At 38.7% G+C, this 18,028-nt stretch overlaps 1 protein-coding gene across 2 annotated transcripts in view; it reads right to left on the reverse strand.

The window, feature by feature from the left end:
• Nucleotides 1-2,597: 2,597 nt before the first annotated feature.
• Nucleotides 2,598-18,028, reverse strand: part of Plppr4 (phospholipid phosphatase related 4) — a 33,641-nt gene continuing 18,210 nt past the window's right edge. Inside the window, exons 2-7 of one of the 2 annotated variants that reach the window (XM_038311891.1) lie at nt 16,556-16,741; nt 13,199-13,328; nt 9,840-10,035; nt 8,301-8,358; nt 7,392-7,565; nt 2,598-3,929 (exon numbers count right to left, since the gene is read on the reverse strand). In XM_038311891.1, coding sequence (XP_038167819.1) covers nt 2,598-3,929; nt 7,392-7,565; nt 8,301-8,358; nt 9,840-10,035; nt 13,199-13,328; nt 16,556-16,741 — 2,076 coding nt within the window. The remainder of the gene's footprint in view (nt 3,930-7,391; nt 7,566-8,300; nt 8,359-9,839; nt 10,036-13,198; nt 13,329-16,555; nt 16,742-18,028) is intronic. The other variant, XM_038311892.1, reaches the window with a different exon arrangement.

An 18,028-nucleotide genomic window follows, 5' to 3' on the forward strand; every position in this document is an offset into this window, starting at 1 on the left:
TTGATGAAGAAATCTAATCTTTATTTCTATGATGTTAACACAATATACTCACACGATAGCTTTGATCTGTACTTAACAAAATACATTTGTAGCACTTTACAAACTTCCTCAGTCTGGAAAACATTGCATAACATTTTATTAAACACAATACTTTGTATATATTATATATCCATAATTTTATTTACTTTAAAAAGATAATTAACTCTCTTTATTCAATACTTGGTTTTATCAATAAAGCACAGCCTAACAAAAGAAGAAGTGCTCTCGTTAGCAAATAAGATAAGTAGGAACACTAAGGAGAGATAACACCTGCTAGTCTGATTTGTTTTAAATTAAGGTACCAGTGGAATGTAAACAAATTTTTTGTAATTATTCGTTTTTTACAAAAGACGTGTTATCAAATATACATGCAGAGGTCTGAATTCTAGTGTCTATCATTATATTTTCTTAACAATGTGGTACAATTTGTTAAGTCATTAAAAACGGTAGCCTTTGGCACTTTGAGTAGAAAAAGAATATATCAATAGTATGTAAAGAAAAAGAATTCAATGACTACAGAAGTACTTTAAAATCTTTTTTTTTTTGTTAAGAAATAGGAAACATTAGGAAATATCATATAACTGCACCTCAAATACTGCAGCTTGGTTTTTCTTCAGAGTACTAAAACCAGTCCACCCTTCCCTCTAGGAACTGGCCAGGCCAGCGGGCAGGGACATCGCGATGGTGGTGATGGTAGAAGTGGGGAAGGCAACGTTTTACTCCCACTTCCTTCTCTGAGAAGGAAATTGCCAGAAGGGTTACTGTTGAGTCTGTATTTTATTGCCAGAGTTTTCAATTCCGCTGGTTTCAGCTAAATTCCTAACGCCTTAGGAGGTTGAGTTCTCTAAAAAAAAAAAAAAACAAAAAAACAAAAACAAACCTCTGCCCTTTGCATGTAGAAGTGGATAATGGGATGACAGGATTCCTTGCTGGACAGTTGTTCCCACTGAAAACTGCACTGAGGTCAGACCAACCAGCTCTGCAGCTTTCTTTTTGCCGCCTCTTGGCAATCAAGTGTACAATATAATCCTTAAGACACGGCATAAAAGTGCTTAGTACCAAATTTCAAGAGCCAAATATTTCTCCACCCTATAAATCTGTAACCTGGAAGAATACTTCAAAATGTTTGGTTGCTATTCTCCTTGCTATCAATGACATGGTTTCCATTGATGGAGGCTCAAGGCTTTTGATTCAAGACAGGCAGCCAAAACTACAGGTTGCGGTCTAAGCACAAAGGCTGTGCCTACTCTGACGTTCTGAAGATACACTTTCTTAATTTATACTGTGAGACACTTTTATTTCTCGATTAGCATTTGCTGAGATTATTACTGTTAGTGTCTCATTACAAGCATGACAGGGAAGAGAGTCATGCTCGCCCCATCATGGCTCCAATTTATGAATGAGATAATGCAAAGCTGAAATGCACTGGATTACTTACTGAAGTTGTAACCTTTGCCATCAGGTTGGAGACATCTTGAACTGGACCAACATGTCTGGCAACGGAACCCACAATCTCAACTTTTGGCTCAGATTGTTTATGAATTCACAGCAGTGTAGTTTGCACAAGGAATGTAAATAGTTATTTTTTTTCTTTTTAAAATAGAAGAATATATGTATGATCTCAAAACACTTAATAAACTAAGGAGAAGCCATAAAGTGGAAAATATAATCACAGTAATTTTAAAATATTCTCTAAAACAATGTTTTAACTATGCAAATGTACTCACTAAAAATACCAGAAATCAGCATTACCAATACTTAAATAAAAAGCAGAAAAATGGTGCAGATGACTAGTTATTCCCTTTAACTGAAAACATTCCTACAGAGTTTCAGATATTGAAAAATGCATTTTTTTCAAAAAATGCTCAGAACCCTTTTTAAAACTTTTGTTTTTCACTGTGAGAGAGCCACTACAGGGAAGCCGAGGATGGCCTAATCTGCCGAGGATGATCTAATCTACCACATCTTCGGAATGAAGGAACATTTCTCTGACGAGGGATCGCACACCACTATTTCACAGCTAAGTAGAGTTTGAGAGTTTACATGGTCTATGCACTGGAATAAACAGCACCTCCCAGACTGAGCTTCTGGTGCAGATTCAGAAAAAAAAATGAATAATATATAATACTTCATGGCCTCTGCTGTAGGGAAAACCTGTGTGGTTTGGATTTCCACAGCTAATTATAATGAAAATAAAAAAAAACTTGAAGTTGGCACATTCAGAAAGTTAAGTACTATACATCGAAGGAAATCGCTTGGTCTTAATGCTGCCCTCTACGAAGCCTCAGTGACGGGTTTTAGGAACTGTTCAGATGGTGAGATTAATTGGGGCTTTGCTTTGTGCTTTTCCTTTCCCTTGGTGTAAAATCGCCACGATTTCTGTGGTAGTTCAATGAGAGTTCCGGACTGATGGTGAACAATCTAGTTGGGCAAGAAGGCTTTCCAAATCCTCCCGAAAAAAACAAAAGAAAAGAAAAACCAAAAAAGCACAGGTAGAATAAACGTGTGGTTTTGAGGGTGGTGATGGTCACCCCTATGATGGCACGAAGGGCCACTGCTCAATCCTTATAAGCCCGCGTGGGGGATGTTCCTTTGTAGAAGATGTTTCTCGTGTTTTCAGGGCTGTTGCTTCTCTCGGGGATCAAGATAATGTTGCCCTTTCTGCGCAGGGTGGAGTCGCGTGAGGAGGACACAGACAGCGTCTCTGAACCTATCTCGCTGCCCTCCACCGGGGTCACTCGGATGGTCGTGATGCCATGGTGGTGGTGCTCGTTGCTGTCGATGTTGCTTCTCTTGCGATCTCCAGACCCAAAGCTGTCTTTGAGGGACTCACAGCTTTCCGAGTCCCTGTTGAGATCATTGAGCTCGTAGGTTTGGCGCAGGCTGCCCTTCTCTGGAGCTTTCCACTTCCAGGAGCCGCTGCCTTCTCCCTCGGTGGTGGATGGGATCTGAATGATAGGCCTGTTGTTCTCGGGGTGGGCCTCCACCCGCACGATGCCACCGGGCTCGTGGTCTGTCAGGGTTTTGTAGCGGATGGAGCCTGTGCAGGTGACGGTGCTCCCCTCGGCATTCTTGGGACTGCTCTGCAGCACGCCCTGTTGCTTGGACATGGCGATGACCTGCATGATGCGCGGTTGGCTGTTGCTCCGGTTACAGGCCACTGTCTTCTCTGCGGCTTTCAGCCACTTGGCCCGTGCAGAACTGCTCTTGGGCGAGGTGCTTATGTTTTCCTGGGTCTCCTCAGGGATGTGCACCAGTTGAGAGGAGCCAGGGCGGGACTGGATGGACACGCGTGGCCCTCCAGGCATGCTATTGTTGCACCCCGGGACAGAGCCAGGCTGGATCTTGAGGTATTGATTGCCTGGGACATGGTGGTCTCCATTCACCCCTACCCTGGAAGGCTCTGAGCTGGACCTCATTTCTATGGACCTAGGTGGTGACTGCCCTTCTGGCTCAGTGTCCATAACCTGCAGGGACATCTTGCGACTCTCGTTCTTGCTCTTCCACTGGGTGAGGAGCTGCTTGGACCGGGCAGAATCCATGGAGGCGTGGATGCTCGCGTTTCTTCTCACAGGGTCTTCCACTGAGGGGGTGTTGGCTCTGGGCAGCGTGTTGCTGAAGGTCACCATGCTCTCCTTCCCCATGGGACTCCGAGGGGTGATGATTTCTACATCAGCATTGGCCCTCTTGAGATTTGTTAAGGAGCTTGCATCCCTGTGGTTTCGGTTGAGGATGCCCTCTGTGTGAGCAATCCCATCACTGCTGCTACCATTTTTAGCTGCTAAAACCCTGCTGGGGTCTTGATTGAGCTCTGTCAGTGACCGGAGGGCATCTCTCTGCTGGAGCATACTCTCTTCACTAGGGAGAAAATTCCCCACAGCATACAGGCCCTGGTGTTCGAGGGAAAACAAACATCACACACTAGAAGATGCCATTAATCACGTTTCTCTTAGAATGCCCACAGTTGAGGAAGGTACTGAGCATAAGCCAAGGACCAATAGAACAATGAAGAAGTACAGTTACTCAGGGAGTAGATTGTAACTATCTAGATCATTGGACTAATTGCTTAGAAATAAGGATGATTCCTTTCAGTTTCACCAGAAGTTGTCACATCCTCTGTATGTTTTTTTTAAATTTTTATTGCTTTATAAATAATACCATTCAAAACTTCCACTTCCTCCCCCTCCTCCACTGGCTCTCCCCCCTCCCCTTCCAGTCCTAAGAAAGGGCAGTGTACCCTGCCCTGTGGGAAGTCCAAGGCCCTCCCCACTCCATTCAGGCCTAGGAAGGTGTGCATCCAAACAGACTGGGATCACAAAAAGCTAGTACATGCAGTAGAGACAAATCCCAGTGCCATTATCATTGGCCCTCAGTCAGCCCCTATTGTCAGCCACAGAGTCCAGTTTGATCACATGCTCGTTAAGTCCCAGTCCAGCTGGCTTTGGTGAGCTCCCATAAAGGAAAGCTAGACAACGAGAGGAATACGGACATCCCCCCCCCCCCCCCCCCCCTTCCGAAGTAGTTTTTCTTTCCTTTTTTTTTTTTTGGACTAGTAGCTTCTTTTTGAGTGACAGCCCAAGAGGCTTGAATGATTCATGTTCCCTTCCATTTTCAATCACTCCTGATGGCAAGCAGAGGAGTGAGGGGAAATATAGAACAGGGATCATTCCTGAAAGCACGGAGTGGGGTTTAGAAACGAGGGCAGCGGCATACATTGTTGCAAGTCACGCTGACTGCAGCCTTCCTGTCTGCTTTAAACTTGACCTTCAAGTGGGAAAGTCGGATATTAGAATGCTGCGTTGAATCAAATGTGGGCCAAATTTTACTTAATTTTGCCTGCATTCTTAGTCCCTCAATTTTATTTGTTTGAGATTTGGAAAAGGTTACATTTCGGTTTCAACATTGTTACTCTGGTTACAGGAGATCTAATGCCTGTTGGATTTCCAGAGACAGGTTCATGAAGCCGGTGTCTACCTGTGAGTTATTTCAATTGGAGGTAGCTGGTTCTACCATTTAAGTCTAAGTAATGTGATTTTTATGGTTTTAATATTTTATAGATTGCTTGACAGTGAGGAGTAGCATATGTTTAGGAATGATAATGCACCAATTTCAGAGCACAGAGTGCAAATGGAATAAAAATAAAAATTTCTTTCTCTCTCTCTCTCTCTCTCTCTCTCTCTCTCTCTGTGTGTGTGTGTGTGTGTGTGTGTGTGTATTGAGATAGGATCTCACTATGTCACACTAGTTGGCCTGCAATTTGTTAGGTAGATCAGGCTGGCCTCAAACTTATAGCTATTTATCTGTCTCTGCTTCTCAAATGCTAGGATTTCAGGCATATGCCATCATATTTAGACTGATTTTTTTCATTGTTTGTGAGGTTTCAATAGGTAGGCCAGGCTGGCCTTAAATTTGCAGTTCTGCTGCTTCAGTCTCTTAAGACTAAAGGAGCGAACATTGCCCTAGGTATCCTTTGGTGTCTCCTTTTAAATACCTGTGCTCTTACCACCAGGATAAGCTTCTTAATACTCTACCGATAATTGCATTGCATTTGTAAATTTGAAGAAAATCTGCCATTGAACTTCAAGTTCTGACCCTATTGTATAATATTCAGTTAGTTATATAGTTATTTAATTCTTATTTTGAAAGAAGTATGAAATAAGTCATATTTAATTATTAATTATTATTAATTCATTCATTCATCCATTAATTATTGAGGTATTAGAAATCAAACCAGGGGTTTGTGTGCTCTACTATTTTGTGCTCTGTACGTCTACTTCAATATTTTTGTTCTATGGGTAAAGAATGAAGACTCTGAGTGGCCAGAAAGAGTTGAACTTTGTACCTACTTCCTTTGGATTGGTTGGAATGCTCATGTGATGTTAGGATACCCATGACCTTACATGAGTGCAAGGAGATGCACAGCCTGTGGAGTGGAAGCTCTTTCCCCTCTCTTTTACAGCACTCCCTCACTGCCAGTCAGTACTCCAATAGCCACCCTGGCCTATGCCCCATGATTCCCCACTGACTTCAATGTGATCCTGTCCCTCTCTGCTGAAGAAGACATGTGAGAGTAAGGTTTAAAGTGTTATCACCAGCTCTGCTTGCTTATAAAGCAGAGCTTGCACACCTTGGAAATATTCCTTCTTCGAGATCATTTGTTTTTATTATTCCATTTTTACAAGTTCCAAGATCACATGATTATGGCTAGGGACAACTAATTTTTATTTCTGTCAGCCCCCTTAGTTTCCTTGTTGTTGCCTGTTCCTATCTGTCACCTGCGTGTTGGTTATCCTAGAAACTTTTTCACTCTGTGACCTGGCAATTTTTCATACCCTAAATAAATGCAATGATACATTTATAAGTAATGCCCTTGGCTTCCAAAGTACTCATGGCTCTTCTGCCCTTCAGACATAGCTACTCAAATGCCTATTAATTAACAATCATGAACTCCTCAAATGTGTTTCTATCCAGCAATATGTTAGCTGGATTATTTATCTAGTCTACTAGTGTGATAATCATAAGTCCAGTCTTCTAAGTTATAAATTTGGTCATTGTTTCTCATTCAAACACTTCCCTTTCTCTCTGATTGCTCTTTAACATCTTTGTGTGATAATCTCTTCCCCCTGAATGAGGTCTCTATTTTATTTACCTTAAAATATTTTTAGCCATATTATTTTTAGAAAGGTTACTTGATGTTCCTTTGGCTGTTTCCTGTCCACAAAGAATACATCCTATCACTATGTATGCTGTAACCATTTATATTGATGATTGTCTTCACACAAGCGTCTGTAGGAGGCATCTTATTTTCCTTAGTTTTATAGTGGAAAACAATGTGTAGACAATGAATAAGGAAGGTGAATGAAAGGATGTGCACATGACTGAGTTCAATAGGCAATGTCAGTCTCCTTATAATGCAGATACTCATCTCGAAGGTATTTAGTGTGTTTGAGAGATTAAAAAACTTCACTGTTGGTTGGAACATAGCTACATTCAGAAAAGTGCTACTTTGTGTTGTTGGGGAAATTATAGCAACTTTTACTAAACCTTCACTATTCCTAGTTTTACTCATATCTGTTTTCCTCATGTATAAAATTTCAGTATACAGGGTATTGCCCCATGTGCTTTCTTTAAGAAAGAAATATAAGAATTCTCAAATCAATCTTGGCTCATAAGAAGAACTCATTAAATCATTTTATTGGAAGTAGAGAATAATTTGCCTTAGAATAAGATGCACCCTGGGATTTTCTCATGAATATAAATGCATCATGAGTATGTTATTATTGTACAAAATATTCTATGCATGCCTTTCCACATTAAACTGCACTTCACTAAATAGTAAGAATGTTATTTACCAAATACAGGGCGATTCCTCCTCCTATTAAAAAGCCACAATAGACATCAACTGGGTGATTCTTATACTGAGTTATCCGTGTTAGCCCGCAGATGATTCCACAGATGATAAATGTGAAGACCAAGAGAGGTTTCAGGAGCTTGGAGGAATCGGTTAATGTGGAATTGAAGTACATCTTTAAAATGAAAGACGTGAGGTAAGTATGCTAGAACGGCCATTGTGTTAGAAAAGTCTAAGCAAATAAAAAGTTCAACTCAAAAGTTTGGCTGACACACTTGACATAACTTTCACCCATTCCCCTTGCCATGGCTAAGTTCTCAACTGTCCTAAGAGGGAAGTACATGACAACATTCATAAAATACACAGCCGAGCTCTCCTTTAATTGCAGGAAAGTCTACAAAATATTGAAGCAGTAGATTTTGCCCTAGAATCCTAATATCCCTCTTACGTACTACAAAATTTTCGTACATTCGTCTCACAAAAGACTACTCAGGCTGTGGTGTCAATCAAATACAAGGACTCTTCATTGTGTAACACTTATCAAGTTGACCGTGACCTAGAACTCGCTATTGTTACATAAATACTGAAAGCTGTGTTCCTGTCTGTGTCTTTGTACACTTCCTTAGCAAAAGACCTTGGGTTTCTGCCACATTTGTATATCACATAAATATTTCCCCACAAAGTATTGTGTTCAAAGGGCCCAAGGGTAAGCAAATATTATGACTCATTGTGGAAAAATTCTTTGATTCTTCCTTCTTTTTTTTTTTTAAAAAAAAATGAAAAGTAGCATCTGATAATGGCTTTAGATGCTATTATATCAAATTATAATCTAATTCATCACCTGGAGGAAATACTCATTCCTCAGCTTTTCTATAGGACACAATTTAGCAATCAGGAGCTTATTACTTACCGACACATACACAGCAGCAAAGGCAGCAAGGGTCGCGTGTTGGGACGGGAATGACTTTCTGCCAAGGGAAGACAGCCAAATTATGCATTTAGTTTGAATGTGCTGCCAGCCGTCATTGCAAGAAGGCAGGGTAAAGATGTTCAACTTCAGGTCATGAAACAAGAAGTTATAACCCTAATTTATATTTGGTTTACTGAGAAAAACCAGAGTGATTATAACCCTTGGGAACCCTGATGGCCACCATGAGTATTAAAGAATAGCAGTGACATACTTTTTAGTAAAAATTGAAATGAAAATACGTGGAAGATAAGTATGAGGTTGGCAAAGGAACAGGTGAAATGAGTTGGAAAATAACTGTGTTTTGATTGCAATTATATCAATTCCTTGTTAAAGTTCATAAAATGTAGGGCTTTGATGTTTTAAATGCTTTTTCTGCCCTGAAATAGTCTCATGGCAATAAGTAAGGAAATTATTTTCCCATACCAGTAGATCTTAATGTACTTTTATACTCTAAAATGCACAGAAAGCCCAGTTTTAACAAACTGCTTCTCTGCAGAGCTTACTTAAATGTGACTGTTACTTCTACAATAACACAGAATTTTCTTAAGTTGAACAACTTATGGAGCAAGGTTCATCTGGGCACATACTGATCAGTGGCACATACACAGAAACGATACACAGGAAAAGGATTAGAAATTTCTTTCAGTGGAATAAAAGCATGGAAAAAAGAGTCATTGATATTATTTCTTTTCTAATTATTTGTTACTTGCTATTTTGTTATAGGCAATAAAATGTGGAAGTATTGAGAAAGAATACAGGATGTGGTTCTTCAGCATAAATTAAAAATTACTAAATGTTTCATGAGAATTTGCTTTGTTGAAAAGTCAGTAATAACAACTCCAATTTTTATAATAATTATCCAGAACTCTGTATCTCTCTACCGATTTCTTTTCAGCACCTCAGAAACTTCCTCTTGTCTTATAAGTGTCTTTTACTTTGTTGATTGAAAATAATTTAATGTAGTAGTAGTTTCATGCCCTTAACCTTCTGAACTTTAAAGTCAGGAGCTGTTTAACATTTGTGTATTTATTCAAGGAAAAGAGATGCAGCCAAAGGCAGATGCTGCTTCTTTGTAAACTTGAGCTAAAGAAAAAATTTACATAATTGTAAAATAAGTGATAAAGAAGAGACAGAACACAGATTTTTGGTATTTGACTTAAGCGAGTCCAATGCACATATTGTCTGTCAGCTATAGTGAATGGATCATTAATATCTTAAATCAATTGTGGTAGAACACAAAATATAAGTTCAGGCAAAGGAAGGCTTGTAGCAAGAATGTGAAATTGAAATTTGGAGACTTCAAGAGAAGGATTTGGAACAAGTCACTAGCAGATCTCATGTTATGGTTATTGAATTGATTGTTGCATTGATAATATAAGCAAAATACAGATCATCATACTGAAAAGGGCATGCTTGGGTGTGCAATGTTTGCACGACACAGGTCCTGGCATGGAATAGTTTTAGAGTTCTGTTTCCAACCTGCCACTGTTGATCACTGTAAGGTCAGATCCTGAACAAATATCCTCCACGATGTAGGAATTTTCTTTGCAGGACACATTCAGAGAGGTGTAGTTCGGCTTGCACACAGTCAGAAAGTACGGGGCTTGGTATCCTGTGGATAGCTGTATGATATCTGTAATGAGAGCCGTGGAGCACAGTCCAAACACATGAACTCCTAGAAGCAAAACGGAAAATGTTGTTACCAACTTTATGGCTAACGCTGGGTTTCTATCAGTGTCCACTGTTTATTGTACATTAGTATGTTGACCTTATAATGTGCCGTCACTTTTTCTAAGGTAATTTGAGAGGTAATATAGAAATTTCCTAAGCTTCTACATTGATATTTAAGGGCAAAATACTACAGCGAGAATTTACCAGCTAGTCAATATACTATAGTCACTCTTGTCAATTAGGGAAAATATTTTATATGTAAATATTTGCTTTTAATTAAGTGTGTCTATGTGTAGGTCTGTATACATGTTAGTACAGGTGCCTGCAGGGTACAGAAGAAGGTAATGGAGTTCCAGAGCTGGAGTTACAGGCAGTTGTGAGTGGCCAGGTGTGAGTGCTAGAAATTGAACTTGGGTCCTTTACTAGAGCAGTGTGTATTCTGAACTGATAAGCCATGTCTCCAGTGACTAAGGTCAATTTTTAATATGATTTATCATAGGTCACTTACCATCTGTTGGGGGAAAGTTGAGGAAAGATTAGAGAGAGACAGAATATGAGAAATGCAATAGAATTGAAAATGCTTTTACGTGAACGTACTTTTATTTTGCCGTCAACTGAACTTATTCACGGCAATCTGTGTGATCATGGGTTTGCATCTGGTCTTTGGAGTCTGATGGATTTTTAATTAAGACAATGACTGCCCCTACTCCCCAGTCCATCAGTAGCTAAATGGTTCAGTAATGTGGAAAACAACTTGTAGGGAAGAGGAGAAGTTGACAGGGATGGAGGAGATAAAAGCAAATCAGGAGGTGAGAGTAGTCACCATGCATTAAATCAGGAGGTGAGAGTAGTCACCATGCATTAAATGTAGTTATAAAACTGTCAAAGAACAAGTTTAATAAAAGTTACTTAAGTCTGTAATAAAATGTATACAACACAAGTTTTTAAAATGATAATTTAAAAATCCTGAGCATTTCTGAGGGGTTCGGACTCTTTTCACCTTGGTCTATAACTCTAGGCACAGGTACTAAACCCCACAGAGTCCATTCTACTTCTCTATAAAGCACAGTACTGCTGAGAATGATAATTAAGCAAAGAAGGGAGAAGGCAGGATTTGCCATAATAACCAAACAGAAGTTCCAGCCTGGGTAGCTGTGGTAGCTGCCATATTTGGTGATGATGTCCTTATATATCCTGCCAAACTTTCAATTATATATTCTGGGACCAATCTTACAAATCCTCAAGCTCTGTGTTATTTGCCGTCACCTGCTTGGCTCATCTTGTGAGTAGTTCCTTCTAAGGAAGGCGTAGGTGATTTAGAACATGTATACTCTTCCCAGGCTGTCTTGACTCCCTGAATTCCTTCTGACTCAATTGCTTGCATTCTGATTCCTGAGACACTCACTGAAGTCATTCTGAAAGGTACCCTTTCATCATCTCCAGACCAAGAGTGTTGGATGGCACTGATTTTCCTTTTTCTTCTCCAGTCATTCTCTTCTCATCATCACAGCCTCAGTCTCTTTCCAATTACACCAGGAATTCACAGCATGGAAAACAGATCTCTGCATTCCAGTTCCGAGCCACATGCAAAGGGTCTGCTCTGTTTTTTATGTATTTATGTATAGGTGTGCAAGTACGCACACTAGTGTAAGGGTGGCCCTAGAGAACAGCGGAAAGTGTCAGACCCCACAGAACTGAAGTTTCAATCAGTTGTAAGCTGCCTATTGTGGGGTCTGTCTTGGAGTCAAACTCCGGTCCTCTGAAAGAGCAGCAAACACTCTTAACCACTGAGCCACCTCTTCAGTCTACCTAGGAGTCATTCTTAACACGATACAGCATAGAACACAATGTGCTAGACATGAAGAGCAGGCAGTGTGATCTGAGATCTGCTTGATCCAGGTAAAGACTGAATGAGAAGGGAATCAACTTATTTTATGTTTGTAGAAATGAGACTCTGCAGGCCCAGGCTGGGTGAGGCTGCAGACAGCATCATTTCAGAGTATACTCTTCTCTGTCCATAGCATTGTATTCTATTATGGAAACCTTTTTCTGGGTTCAGCTTTATGTCTTGAAGTTCTATTTCCTTATCTCAAATGTTGCTATGCGGGATACTGCTTTATTACTATACCACTGTGATGGTAAGAAGATACCTTCAAAAAGCAGGGTTTAGGAAATGATTCAGAGTCAGTCAGGGAGAGAAAATTTCATGTAATTATTCATGAGATATTACATGGGGCTACCAATTTCTTTATGCTGACAAGCTATCGGTAAAAATAGCCTAATATTGACTTATTGGGATGAATATAAAACCTTCAGATTGGTTTCTGGTATCGTAGATGATCATTTAAATCAGTAAAAAAAAATGTAAAATAAAATCGGTGGCTCAAACTTGATTCTGATGGTCCCATGCTAATTGTGATTTAGGAATTAGTGTGAGTCAGATATTTACTTAGTCAGGCCTGTGGTTTTCTTATAGGCTTCATAAAAAAAGGTAAGGTATGTGTGTGTACGTCTGTGTTTGTGTGTGTGGTGTGTAAAAGAGTCTAACCAAGAAAAAGTAGCCAGAATGTAGCTGTCTAGTGTAACCTATCCATCCGCAGTGACTTCGGGATGAAGCCACCAAGAAACAGACTGACTTATGTGAATAAGTTAATTTCTGAAACTTTTTCAATTAACGATGACCTACTGACATTAAAAAAATAAAAGAAAACGAAGCGTGGTGCCACGCTCCTGCCATCCTACCACGCGGGAGTTAGTGGCAGGAGGCTGAGGAAGTCATGGCCAGCTTCAGCAACATATTAAATAGCGGCCTCATGGAACTTGCCCCTACTTTTTCCTTCTCCCGTGGGAAAAAAAAATCAAAACCTAAAACATACACTTTGTGAAACTATTTTAAAAGTAAACTTATGCTTCAACTAGAGTTTGGCAGAATGCCCTGAAATGTGTGGTGTGCTAGCTCACAGAATCAGGGCTATGACTCGAAATAACACATTTTCGATAGAGATCCTAGATTCCGATTTTTAAACACAGTTTCCTGTATAATGTGGAACTCACGCATACTGAACGTATACATCTAAATTACAGCTTTAAGGGTTTAATATCTGTAATTAGACATCGTATTTCTGTGCAGAAAAGCATTTTCTTTCTTTTTGGCTCCTCACACCCACCAACGAATCTGACGGCTCTTCTGAGAAAGGAGTTGAAGTTGCAGCCCCCGGCATTGATGTGGGGTTCCAGTCCAGCCCCATTTCTTCTTTTGGAAAGGCAGCAGTATAGAATCCCTTCTCCCACCATGATCTGCAAAGGCCACACGGTGTCAGCAAGAGTGTCACTGTACCTGCACACTCGCAAGTATAAACTATGCACCATCCTTTCACACAATGTCAGTTCAACAAAGAGAAGATGTGTTTTTCTGAGCACCTCAGAAATGTAAGCAATTTATTCTGGGGATTTAGCAAGCAATTAGAGAAATAAGCAATTAGGGAACTGTAAAGAGTCCTGGCTGTGTCTTGTCTCCTTGCATTTGTCAAAGGTGTGAACATGTCTCTGAATTTCAATTTGATTAAAACAATCACCCCTTGGTATTTTGCTCATCATACCCAGTAATTCAATCAACCGCACAGTTGCTGATTCTGCTCTAACTTTGAGATTCTTGACATCAATTCCAAGATGCCTTAGAAGAACCAAATAAATATAGAGTTAGTATCAGAAACACTTGACAAGCAGATTTGGCCAACAAAACAATCTCTAATTTAGCAGAAGGAAAATAAATGCATGGGAAGCTTGTCTAAGTATAAAAGTACTATCGAGTATAGCCATCCCACACATATTTCAGTAGGGATGGAACTATGTTTTGTATGGGTTAATATGGTAGCGACCACTCCCGTGTAGCTGCCAACAACTCAATGTAGGCACTGCAAATGGATCAATTATTTAATGTTAATTGTACTATATTAAAAGTTTAAAACTAAATAAATTTAGACCTGAAAAGGTCACACGGTGGATGGCTATCTATTGTTTCCAGCACGTGCAGCAGCATCATGTGATAAAGGCTCCGGATGGGGAACGTAGCAATTGGACTTCTTCCAAGTGACTCAGGGTTAATTTGCTCAGTTTATTCACTCACAGCTTAGTGAACAAACAAATTTACATCTATAAAGTGTGAGCTATTCAAATGGTTGCATATAAACAGTCCTTTTATCAGGGTCGTACACACCCTGATGTACTTTATGTGTTTTATTCCAGATGTATCAATTAAATCCATATATTGCATTCTGGCTGAGAAATATTTTCTGGTGTGATAGGTTTAAAACAAATATACTATCTCCTCTGTGGTCAAATGACTATGCAAAATGACGAAAAGATGTTGCTATTTGAAGAAATGTCATCCATTAAAAAGCTTTCTCTGCTTCCAAGTGCATCATAAATACTTCTAATCCTTTGAATTCACTGGAGCTCAAATACCATTCGTTTACAGTATGAATAAATTAGGTTTCAATTATTTTATACAAATATTTCATTAAATGTATTTATAGTATAAATAATAAAATACTATTTACTATAGGGGTAATACTTGGAGTACAGAATCATGGTTACATGAAAGTATAGAGTTTAGAAAATCTACGAAGAATTCTTTTAGAAACTGTTGATATACTGAAACTCAAAAGGCCAGTGCATCAGAGAATCTTATAAAAGATCCGTTTAAGCGTGCCTTTTAATTTCATAAATGTTCAACGTTGATGAGTGTAGTGAGAGAAGCTGAGATGAGCAAAGGCTCCTTCTGGCATAAGTGAACAATACCACCTAGGAAATGTATTTCTTTTCTTTTAGGCAAGTAGTGTGGGGGCAGAAGAAATGGTAGGAAGGCTTATCTAACCTTATTTATCAATGGATGTACATGAAACATGCTATTTGTGATGTGTTGTAACACATCAAAACAACTGTTTAGAAATTAAATACCAAGGAAATAAATACCAGTGAACATATAAGCAAATGAACTGGCTAGATAATTTTCAAAATGAGAAATATAAATGGATAATAGCTATTTTGAAAGTTCTCAGTATTCATAGCTATCAGAAATATGAAAATTAAAATTACTTTATGATATTACCTTTCCTTAGTGGGAATAGTTATCATCAGTAAACATGATAAGAAATGTTGGAGGGGACACAGAGAAAAAGAAAGCCTTATGCACTGTTGGTGGAGGCAAAATTAATACAACCATTGTGGAAATCATTTGGAGATTTCTCAAAAAATTAAAAATAGAACTACCCTATGACTCCAATGTTTATTTCTGGGCATATATCCAGAGAAGCCCATCCCCTTCTCTAGAAATATTTGCACACCAGTGTTTATTGTTGCTTTATTCACTATAATAATGAATTAGAATCAACTTAGTTGTCCATAAACAGATGAATAGATATTGAAAATTTATATGTATATAATATGGAATACTATTCGGCTCTAAAGAAAAAATACAATCACAAGATTTTCTGTAAAGAAAAAAAATGCAATCACAAAATTTGTAGGTAAGTTAACTTAGAACGTACAATAGTAAGCAATGTTATACGTTCTCGGAAAGATCAAACTGTATGCCTTCCCCTCTAGTCAGCAATGCATGCACACAAGTAAACAAGTGTGCATGTTGGTACAGTGTGTCATGTAGGAAAGAGAGCAAAGAAAGTTAAATACCAGGAGATGAGGATGGGCTGAATGCAGGAAATGGGCATGCACTCATTATGAAAGAGGATATAAATATTGCGGTTTAGTTCTAACCCTGTAATGGATTTTCTGTTTTTGGTTGTAGATAATTCCATAAATGCATAAGTAAAAGTATCAAATAAAATGTGAAGCTCTCCAACTTCTGTATAGAAATTTTTTGATTGCATAGTCTTTAGTAATTTTAACTTGCATTTTCTTTTGCAACATTTATTTACAGTAGGGTTTCATACTAAAAACAACTGTGTTTTAATTCATGTTTGATAGATCAGATGTATGTGTGTGAGGGTGTGTGTGTGTGTGTGTGTGTGTAGTAAGCATGAATACATGACCCAAAGTTAAGTTTTGAGCTTTTTACACTTGGTAAGTCTCATTGATTATAATCAGCATAAAGTACTAATTTAGTAAAATTTAACATATAAATGTTATTAAAATCATTTTTGAACAAAGAATAATTATTTTCACCTCCCTGGAATTCAGGTAGCAAACAAAACATGAGAAATACATCAATTAAAAATATATCACCAATATAATAGTATCCATTAAGAAGAATTGTCTAGTTATAAAATCTTTTTCATAAATGCAAACATCATTTTGGAAATTGTGTAATTTTTAAAACTAAATACCAACAATTTTAAGCAATCAACTACGTGATAATGTCAATATGCAACATATACCAAAGACAAGACCTTCCCAATCCAAGGGTTAGGGTTCATCTTTTTCTTTTTTTTTCCACACTTGCTACACAAACTGAATCAGTTTTTGTTTTCTGGGATTAAACAGTAAAAATTGGGGTCAATTCTTACCGTAATTGCAGGTCCAGCAAAAGCCAAGCTAAGCAACATGAGGAATGGGATGGACTCCTGGGTTGGCTCAATGTAGGGCATGCTAAGACTGCGGTCATAGCAGCTGAATCCAGAGTGCACAGGTTTGAAGACATCTGTGAGTTCCAGGAAGTAGAGGCTAACCACGGATGATGCCAATATAGGCAACTGAGGGTGAAAGACACAGGAAACAATCTATTTTTGTAAATAGGACAAATAGGATCAGTACAACTTGAAGTCTGAAACTGGTGGAATTTTCCCCTTCTGTCACGGCCCCTCTGTGGGGCGGAATAAAATGCATTCACTACGTGCTGTGGGTTTGACGTTCACAGCATGCCTCCTAGTCCTCTACCTTGCCAGCACGCTCTCATCTGTCACCCTTTGCCTAGTCTTTCCACTTTTCTCTTCACTTACTCGTCCTCTTACCCACTCCCCCACCACTAACGCCACAAGGAGACTTCTGGACATATTCCAACTCATCTCACTTCCCACCGTTTTGGTTGCCATTCTCACCTGAACCGAATCCAAATGTCTGACATGAACAGAATCCAAGAGCTACACCATGGAATGGAACTTCCTTCAATATCTGGGCTTGGTTTCAATCTCACGCTTCTATCACTCCTCAGCTCGCTGCTGGCCACGCTCAGATGGTTCTTCATGCTTTTCCTGTCAGAGTCAAATTTATTCCTTCCCATGGTCCTTTGCCTCTGTGGCTCCTCTTCCTTTCATGTCCTTTCCCTAATTCTTTTCATGATTAATGGGATGTCCTGCATCCTCTAGCTATGGTGACCTTTGATCCATCTTCAACCTTGTCATCTCTCTTGATTTTTCTTAATAGTACTTATTAATTAAAATTATTTTGTGAATTAACATTATGTTAGCAAAATTAGGAATTATTTAATTTTCTTCTATAAACTATAAATAAACTACAACAAACACTCAATTAAAGAAGTAAGAATCTGCCTGTGTTGTTTGTTGCTGAGACCCTGGAGTATAAAATTATTAGTTTCACATAGTAATACCCAATACATCACTTAGTAGTTTTAGTGGCCAATTGCTACTTATCAATAGATGATTAACTGAATAAAAGTGTAAACCCTAATGTATTACAGTAAGTATATTGAAGTTGCCAGGTTTAGCAAAAGAAAATGCATGCTAACAAGTTAAATAAACATTTCAGATTGCAATAACTAATTTTTATTGTAAGAATATCCCGTTCAATGATTGAGAAATACATAAAAAGTATTCAATGTTTTTCTTAAATTTTGATTTCATTGGCTACCTGTTTGACTACCCATAAACCAATCACAATGTAGTTTCTAACCTTTTGTTTTATATAATTTGTGAATTTTTCTTTCATTCAACCTATAACACTCCAGGTTTTCACTACACAGACGTTAGGTATCATATAGAGAACATTATGTGCAATTTGCCATCTAGGAAAAAAAAAGCCTA

Source organism: Arvicola amphibius, chromosome 14 (assembly GCF_903992535.2).
Source record: "Arvicola amphibius chromosome 14, mArvAmp1.2, whole genome shotgun sequence".
Taxonomy (NCBI): domain Eukaryota; kingdom Metazoa; phylum Chordata; class Mammalia; order Rodentia; family Cricetidae; genus Arvicola; species Arvicola amphibius.